The sequence below is a fragment of the Apium graveolens genome, chromosome 1 (assembly GCF_009905375.1).
Source record: "Apium graveolens cultivar Ventura chromosome 1, ASM990537v1, whole genome shotgun sequence".
Classification (NCBI taxonomy): Eukaryota; Viridiplantae; Streptophyta; class Magnoliopsida; order Apiales; family Apiaceae; genus Apium; species Apium graveolens.
The window spans coordinates 106,090,744-106,099,973 of NC_133647.1; the positions used below are offsets into that span (position 1 = coordinate 106,090,744).

Sequence of the window (9,230 nt, forward strand, 5' to 3'; positions counted from 1 at the left end):
AAAAGATCACGAAAGAAAGTGTTCCCGATATATATGTCATATATGATATGTGTTATATTTATTTGTAAAATTTATATAATTTATGAGAGATTCATTTTATTGATTGGAATAAGATCAATAATATGATAATAATTCAGCATTTGAAAATATTTTTTTAAAAAACGTTTTCGGGACATTAACGTTTCCCAAAATTTTATCATAATAATGTGCTAAATTTGTTAACAAATTATCCTTTGTATATGAAACTGCAAAATAAAAGAGAGAAATATTTGGGCAAAGAAAAAAAAGAGGAAAGGGGGGCATGTGGGTTTTTATTTAAGCTACTTGGGGGGGGGGGTGATATATTTGGATTGGAATAGATAAATATGTAAACTTTAGGTTGAAAAAGGAAAAAAAAAAGAGAGGGTGTAAAAGAAATTCCCGGGGAATCATGTTTTGTTTCACAGAGAACAAAAGAGTAAAGAGAGGGTGCAAAGTGTCAAGGGCGTGGAGACCTCATCCTGCTTGCTGTGTGTTTTTGGCGGGGTGTGTGAAAGATAGACATTGTGTTAGACTGTTTGTTGTAGCAAGTGGTGGGTGCAGATTCTTCGGTTTACATTTTGTTTACATTCATTTGTTCCGGTGTTCTATAAATCGCTATAGGCGGCCGCCTAGGCTAGGTGCCTGACGGTGGTAAAACGCCCCGACTCGGACCTAGGCGGTGATTTAGGCATTTTTTAAAAAAATTGGGTCAAAATCGGGATTAGGCGGGCTAGACGGTCAAAAATCGGTCCTAAGCGGTCTAGGCGGAAAATAATTAAAAAAATATTTTTTTACATTTTTATAATTTTAAATCATTAATTTCATAATTTCACATAATATCGTGTCAATTTATAATATAATGTATTGGTGATAAATAACAAGTAATCTAATATATTTATTTCTCACTTAAAATATAAAAATAACATATTATAATTAATTTAAAAGTGTGAATTAAAATATAGTTAATATTGTAAACTCAATAATTAGTACATAACGCATGTCAAATGTGTAGATATTGTTTAATGCCATTTTAATTTTTTTTTTCAAACAAATATTTGACATGTTGATCATTATATAATTATAAAAATTAAAAAAAAATTATATTCTTCCGATTAATGTTCCGATTAATCACCGACTTGCCGATTAATCTCTCGAAGGCCTGGCACGCCTAGCGATTTCTGAAACACTCATTTTTTCAAATGTGTTATTATTGTCCACCCATTCTCCGAATTGTAATGAAATTGGAAACAAAAAAAGCAGTTCTAGACTTCTTTTCATGTTCTAAAAAGCGGTTAATTGAGACCGAGTAGTCGGATAAGTAAGTGACAATCGAAGATGAACCAATTTAGATTTAAGTGAATACTTGATTAAGTACTCGAATGTTAGAAATGAGTTTTCAAAAAATTGTTCAATTACTCAAATTTTAAAAACGTAATCCGGTAAATTCAATTTTCAAGTTTTACAATTTTGTCCTTTTATTAGTTGTCCATATTTGGCGCATATATAAAATTTGTGCCCTTTTATGAGATCATAAGTTCAACTTACGACTTATTAAAATGCAAAGGGTTCTTATCCCGACAATATTTTGTCTAACCTACCGTTTATTGTGAGTCAAATTTATATTTTAATAGTTTAAATTGAAGTTATTTTCTACTGATTCACTATAAGTTTATACAAATTGAAATCTTTTCTTTTCGAGAAAAGAGAACTTTTGATTCACGAATTCACAAAAAATTATAAATGAACGGTAAAAAAAGTTCAATCTGAACTCTTAAAATATGAATTCTGACATCCATAAAATAATTTTCCAGAAGGCTTTTATCACAACAGGATCGTACGGAATGGACCCACATTCAAAAAATAGATGAGGTTTTATTTATACATTAAAACAACATGAACGAATAGTAAAACTAAAGAGTAATTGGCAGTTTGTAACTTATTTTTATTTTCATTTTTGCGATTCGGGTCTACATTATTTTCTCTGTTAATTTGCACCCCGTAAAATTAATTTCGCTTCTATTTGCACCCCCTTGACGACTTTCCATCCGAGATGAACGTTAACTTTAACGGAATCGGGGGTATTTCAGTAAATTACTAATTAAAACGGAAGAAACCAAGAGTAATTGACACTTTGTAACCCATTTTTTTGGCGTTTTTTTCAATTCGGATATATATTATATTTGCTTGCAAGTTGCACCTTTAACTTTAAATTTCACTTTGTTTAGCACCCACTTTTATATCAGGGTAAAATCGGAAATTTCTGGTCTCAAAGAACAAATCGCCGGATCCTTAGATTTCCCGGTCCAAACCAACAAATAAATACATGAATCGATTACAAATAGGGTTAAGCAAAACCGAACCAAAACCGAAAAACTAAACCGAACTGTACTAATTCGGTTCGGTTCGGTTCAGTCCTGATTTTTCAGAAATTTATTATATTCGGTCCGGACCAAATAGATCGAAATAAAATCGGCTCGGCTCGGTTCGGTTCATTTAAAAAAAATCGGTCCGGACCGAATAAATCGAATAGACCAAATCATAAATACTATAATTTATATTATATATTTTATATATATCTTAAAAATTATAATCATAATTTTTAATTTGTAATTATATTTATAAACTGGTAGAACTCTACATATCACTTTACTTTAATTATATTTTTAATATCATATTTTTAGGTATGAAATTTTTATTACAATTTTATTTTTTTTTTTAAAATTCAGTTCGTTCAGTCCAAAACCGGACCGAACAGAATTATTTCGGTTCGGTCCAGTCCATAATACAATTTCGGTCCGGTTTGGTCTAAGAAAAATTGATAATTCTGTTTTTCAGTCTATTCGGTTCGGTTCGGTTTTGGACCGAACCGACCGAATGCTCAACCCCATTTGCAAATAACAAGTAATAGTTACCTGTAATATCAAATTTCGTGAAAAATGCCCGAAAATCAAACCCCCAATTCGAAATAAGAATCATATATGAAGTTTAATTTTTTATTTTAGCGAATATAGATCGGCCTATTAAATATTCGCTCCATTTATAATTGGATTTTTTTATCGGATCGAATCCTGGATCGAATATTTAATATGCCGATCCGTATCCGCTAAAATAAATATTAAACTCGATTCTAGGATTTTTATTTCGATTTGGGAGTTTAATTTCCGAGAATTTTTTATTAAATTTGATATTACAGATAGCTTTTCCTTGTTATCTGCAACCGATTCGTGTATTAATTTGTTGGTTTGGACTGAAAAATCTAAGGATTCGGCGATTTGTTCTTGGAGACCCTAAATATTGATATAAAAGTTAAAAACGTTCAAGGGGTGCAAAACAAAGCGAAATTCAAAGTTAAAGGTGCAACTTGCAAGGAAACATGATATACATCCGAATTGAAAAAACGCTCAAAGGAAAGAGTTACAAAGTGCCAATTACTCTTATCTTCTTATGTTTTAATTAGTAATTTACCGAAATACCCCCGATTCCGTTAAAGTTAACGGTCATCTTGGATGGAAAGTCGTCAGTGGAGTGCAAATAGAAGCGAATATAATTTTATGGAGTGCATTTTGACAGAGAAAATAATTTAGAACCAAATCACAAAAATGAAAATAAAACTGGGTTATAAACTGCCAATTACTCAAAACTAAAAGATAAAACATCGTCATGTATTAGAGATGCACAAAAAGCCCGGAACCGAAAATCTGGCCCAGCCCGATCCAGTCAAAGCCCGGTCAAGCCCGACCCGGTCCCGGCCAGGGCTTCGGGCCTCGACGGGCCCTATATTTTTAGGCAAAGTCCGACCCGGCCCGGCCCGGTTTAAAGCCCAGGCTTCGGCCCGGTCCGACCCGATTAAAAGCCTAAAAAGGCCCAGCTATAATCTGATTATTCTAATATATTTTCTTATATATTTATAAATTCACATTTACTATAAATATAAATAATACTTTAAATACATATATATTTACATATTTGTGATTAATAATATTATTTATATACTTCGTTGTATAAATAATAAAAGAAGATATAATAAGTACACTATATATATTGGATATCATTGTTATCATAATATTGATAAAACATATTATTTAATAAACATGTTTATTTTTTACCGAACTTTAATGTTTTCAACGAAGTAATGTTTTCATAAAATATTTCATTGTAAACTAATACATTTTTATGATGATCCAGTTACTAACATTTGTATTCTTCGGAATCTCTAATAATACTTGATCCGATTTAAATTAAAAAAAAACCCGGTCCGATCCGATCTGGCCCGAAAAAAGCCCGATTAGGCCCGCCTCGAGGGCCCAAACAGGCTCTAACATTTTCGAAAAGCCCGACCCGGCACGGCCTGGTCAAATTCAAAGCCCGAAAAGTCCGACCAGATCAAAACCCGAGCTTTTTAAGACCCGGTCAACCCGGCCCGGTGGACCTTTTGTGAATCCGTAACATGTATACAGTATACAATGTGTAGAGGTACTGTTGTACGATAGTTTCTTCCGATATTCCACATCATCTACAAATTATTGACCGGGAGGGATGTACACATGTATTTCGTAAATTATTGGAGGCTTATAACATGACCCTACCGCAAGTGATTGTGGAACCCCAACCCTGTCCTTGGAGCACATGCTCTGACAGGGACATGTCTTGCAAAATTTACATGTCATAACAGTAGTCATAACAGCAACACCGTTGGTATCTAGGGTTTCTGGTCGTTGGAATTTGCCACCCCTGAGCAGTGTGGCACCAGAAGAGCGGGCTATATATTTGAGTACCTAAACAATGTCAGAATATTAACTCGTGGCCGGCATTTTTTAAGACAAACAGGGTAGGTAGGTAGGTAGCTAGCTTGATACATGAAAATTTTATTTGTCAAGATTATTAAGTCAATTGGATAATTTGCATCCATAACAACGTCGCCAAGTATAAGTTCTAACAGCTCCTGCTTAGAATGCATGTAAATGCCAGGAGATGTGCATATGTGACATAGTTACTGATGGCTAAAAATTTCCACAGGCCTTCACTCTCTAAGGACTTGGTCTCTACGACATACAGCTTGTGGGCTTCGGAAACCAGGTATCCTCCTTATCACCTGCTTTGCCGTATAGTCATAGCTGAATTTCCGGAAAACAACATACCTATCCATTTAGCTTATCCTCTTCATCTATCCTAATTCTACCAAAATAACGCGTCTCTGGAAATGTATGAAATCCGAGGAAAGAGACAAAAAGAGTATAAAATGTGGAATACTTTTTTATTTTATGCTTCATTTGTGCAGCTGTTAGAACTGAGAAGGTAAGCGTATTAGTTGCACTGGTTATTGAAACAGATATGCAGTCTGCATCTATCAATAAGGTATTAAAAAATTCCAAGGTCTGAAATCTTGAATGTAACCATAGTTATTAACAATGTATAGTAACTATCATTAGGAGTGAGGCTTTTCAACAAGGCGGCATACCAAGCGGCGGAGGTAACATTTTAGCTTCATCTTGGTTTCCATCCATGACTACTAGTGCCACATCCATTCCCCAAGTCTGATGTCTTTCGATATGGCAGTGCAAAAACCAGACACCTGATCATAGTTCAGTATGTGTATATTAATGTAGTGAAACATGATAGCCAAAATCGCATAATCCACATTAAAGTCACTACTTACCAGGGTTGTCTGCCTTGAATCTCACAGCAGCCCACCCATTCTTTGGGACAACAACTGTGTTACGCAGTGGTGGATCAACGAGATTATATGTCAGAGGATCCTTGTCTTTATCGAAATTACCAAAACCCCACCCCACAACGTAAAAACTGTATCCATGTAGATGCATGGGATGGTCTAAACCAGCTACTAGGCTTGTCCCTTGAAAAACAATCTCTACATCAGAATTGTATTCCAGATATTTTACAGATGTCCCTTTTCTCGTCAATTCTAACGCCAGATCCTGATATTCAGCAGTATAATTATACAATACAGGCGGATCACTAGGAGTAATTTCACCAACTAGAGCTTCAGAAGTTTTGTAATAATAAGCTTGTAGCAGATCAACATTTGGATAAATAAAACTTATGTTGTTGATGCTAGCTGCCAGCCTTGTACCATTTGGTCCTAGGCATAAGTTATTAAGGCAGGGGAATGCATTTATTGAGATAGCGAATATCAATTTGGTTCTCATATTATTAATGGGGATAAAAATAGGATGATCTTGGCTTGCCAAGCTTCGAAACTGGCCGAGAACATCAAAAGCTGCTGCTGTATCAGTAAAAGAAGGAAGATAAGGCAACCAAGGAGCTATATATTTGGAGTAATTTCCAATGTATTTCACTATGGCAGTGGTAATACTTTGGTCGAACTCGACATGGACCCCAGTGGAGTAGGGGCTTGCAGCCATGTAGTATTCGCCAGATTCTTGGTTGGCATGTAAAAGGCAATCTAGAGTTTGGCCAGGGCCTAAGACCATGTACTCTTTCGTGAATGGCTTGACGTATGAACCGTCAGCTCCTATGGCTGTGAGATTATGGCTGGAGATCGCAATGAAGAGAATATGATTCATTGCTGCATTGATTATCCTGAGAAGATAAGTTCTGTCATGTTCTATACTTAGGTTAAATGTTCCTGCGAAAGCATAGACATGAAAGACTTAGTTCCCAACATCCATCAGATATTGTACTGTTACTATTACTAAAAAAACTTCAATTTGGGTACTGTAATTAACATAATTCAGTGTATGCACAAAAAAACACAACAAACACATTATAATCATGGAACATCCTAGTAGTAGTAAAGATTTATGTAGTGTTAAAGCACTTACCTAATTTTTTTCAGAAGTAAAATCTTATCAGAAGTACTTACCCCGGTTGGAGCAATTATACAGATCACCGGGCTGGCCATTAATGGTAAAAGCATCAGATGTTGTTGGGTTGCGTCCGGTCAAAAGTGCCTCCTTAAGTACTTTCCTCACATCTGTCTTCCACCATTCTCCTATAACAGGATAACACATTGAAAATTAAGCCATCTAAAACGGAGACCATTGTTTAATAAATAACATCAACAGCCAACACTCCTGTGTGAGACAATGTTAGTATGTTTATGTCAATCTACCTAGGATGATCGGAACTTCTTGATAAGGTTGAGCAAAGGGGTAAGTAGCGCCAAGCTTGGGATATATAACAATAGCGCCATAGACAGTTGCGCGTGACCAGTCACTATGAGCATGCCACCACAAAGTACCCTCCTCTGTCGAAAATATAACCTTTTGTCTGTGCACTTTGCCCGGTTGAATCGGACACTGCGTGATATATTCAGGCCCATCCGACCATGGGTTTCTTGGCTGCTTCACTCCATGCCTGCAAACATTTCCATAAAAATTTAAAGGTTTTCAAAACGAACTACTCAAAAAATAAGTCCTTGACTGTTTAGCTTACCAGTGGATGGTAATATTGTCTCTTCCTTGATTATATATTGTAACAGTAATTATATCTCCCCTGTGAACATAAATTGTTGGCCCGGGAAATTCTCCATTTACTGTTAAAATCTTTTTAGCTTTACAGAGCCTTCTGTAGGCTGCTTCCCTCACCTCCCATGTCAAAAATGAAAACTTTTAGTCCAGATCATATGAAATGTCAGAGGGTGTAAATGTGAAAATTTAAATTTCCATAACGTAATACATACCACAAAATCATAATTGGGCCAATCCTGGCATTCTATGAAGATTCCAGACAATGAAAAGGCTAGTAAATAAAACACCAGAACACTTGTGCATTGCATGATGATTAGTGAAAGCTTTGTTCAAGTTGAAAAGAATATCTCAAGGTATTTACAGGGTAGTTTAAAAGTAAGTAAAACCAAGGGGTAGCAATAAGAGAATGCATTTACTATCCACAATTTTCAATTTGATTAAAAATATACACTTGTTCATGTGCATCGTATACTTTGAAAATAAACTTTATGTATTCCCTGTAAACTCTTACTCTTCCTTCTGCCTTATGATACAATCTTGTAGCAAGTTTAGATGATTTTATTAGACTCTAAATACTAAACTAAAGATACCTCTACATAAAATTTATCTACAACTCACTCTACTTATTTCATTTGTTATTAGAGTAATTTTTATTAATAATAAATTAATTCAATACTACTACTGCTCCTAAAAGTGAATTATTATTGTTTGAGTAACTTTAGATTTCTCAAATCATACATATTTAAAGTGTTAAATATCGAAACAAATTCTTTTATATTCCAACTTATTTCATTCTGATTACCAATATACTACTACTTCCCATCAGTTTTCTCATACATGTTGTTCTTTCAGTTCGTAACTTATTATCTTATTACTATTCTATGAACCTTTACTTTCTACGACCCCATGTAATTTTCAGTTGTCTCCGTTCATGATGGCTTGTTCCTTTGATCTTCACAAATGGAAACAACCATACATGTTTTGAAAAATGTTGAAAGTTATGTAGTGCTGAAATGCTAGTTAATCTGAACATTTCTTGGGTTATTCTTGGCTCATGCTAGTATTTATTATAAATGCAGTGGTCCACCATTATTAAAAAATGTTGGTCAATCAAAGCAAGTTAAAACTATAAAAGTCTGTGCTTAGTGTGTCCCCCAATGAGCACACCACACCACAGAAAAACCGTACCTTTAAATGAATCAAATGAAATAACCAAATAGCCGGGGAACCATATACCTTACAAGTGCACAAGACTAGGTAACATTCACTTCACTAGATAAATTACAGAACCAACGGTTCTTACGAAATTCCATACTTAAACAAATTCCATATTTCAACGAAATTCCGCTTGACATTCTGGGAAATTGGAACCCTGTGATCCAATTAACATTTACTGTCCACAACTATGAGGAGAAAAACAGAAAAACTCATAGCTAACGTCTCCATAGGGATATATATACACAATGATTGTCTTCTTGAATAGCTTTAGAACATATAAAGCAATTCATGTTGCGGCATAATGCAGACATCAACATCAACAAAATGCCACAATGCAAACTGATCTGGTCTTGCTTCCCCTATTTTTCTTTAATAGTTATCTTTTCCTTAACTAATGGTGTAATGTCCTAACGTCCATCAATGCCTATAAGTGGGATATGGATTCTTCATATTGTCACAAAAGAATATATTATACCTCTGTACCATTTTTAATTGCTATATGGACAGTACAACTAAATATATTCATCATTAAATCCAGAT

General features: G+C 34.7%; 1 protein-coding gene across 1 annotated transcript; it reads right to left on the minus strand.

Moving 5' to 3' along the window:
- Window positions 1–5,081: 5,081 nt before the first annotated feature.
- Window positions 5,082–7,780, minus strand: LOC141695790 (laccase-15-like). Its single transcript, XM_074500019.1, has 6 exons — window positions 7,685–7,780; window positions 7,438–7,589; window positions 7,115–7,359; window positions 6,866–6,994; window positions 5,678–6,628; window positions 5,082–5,593 (listed from the first exon to the last, which is right to left on the minus strand). Exons 1-6 carry the CDS (start codon window positions 7,778–7,780, stop codon window positions 5,463–5,465), a joined length of 1,704 nt encoding a protein of 567 aa, XP_074356120.1. The 3' UTR covers window positions 5,082–5,462.
- Window positions 7,781–9,230: the final 1,450 nt, after the last annotated feature.

Coding starts and splice junctions, on each gene's coding strand:
- LOC141695790 (XM_074500019.1), bottom strand. CDS start 7,780: ATGCAATGCACAAGTGTTCTGGTGTTTTATTTACTAGCCTTTTCATTG. Junction 6,995..7,114: donor AGAAGTTCCGATCATCCTAG/GTAGATTGACAT, acceptor ATCCTGTTATAG/GAGAATGGTGGAAGACAGAT. Junction 6,629..6,865: donor GTATAATTGCTCCAACCGGG/GTAAGTACTTCT, acceptor ATGCTTTCGCAG/GAACATTTAACCTAAGTATA.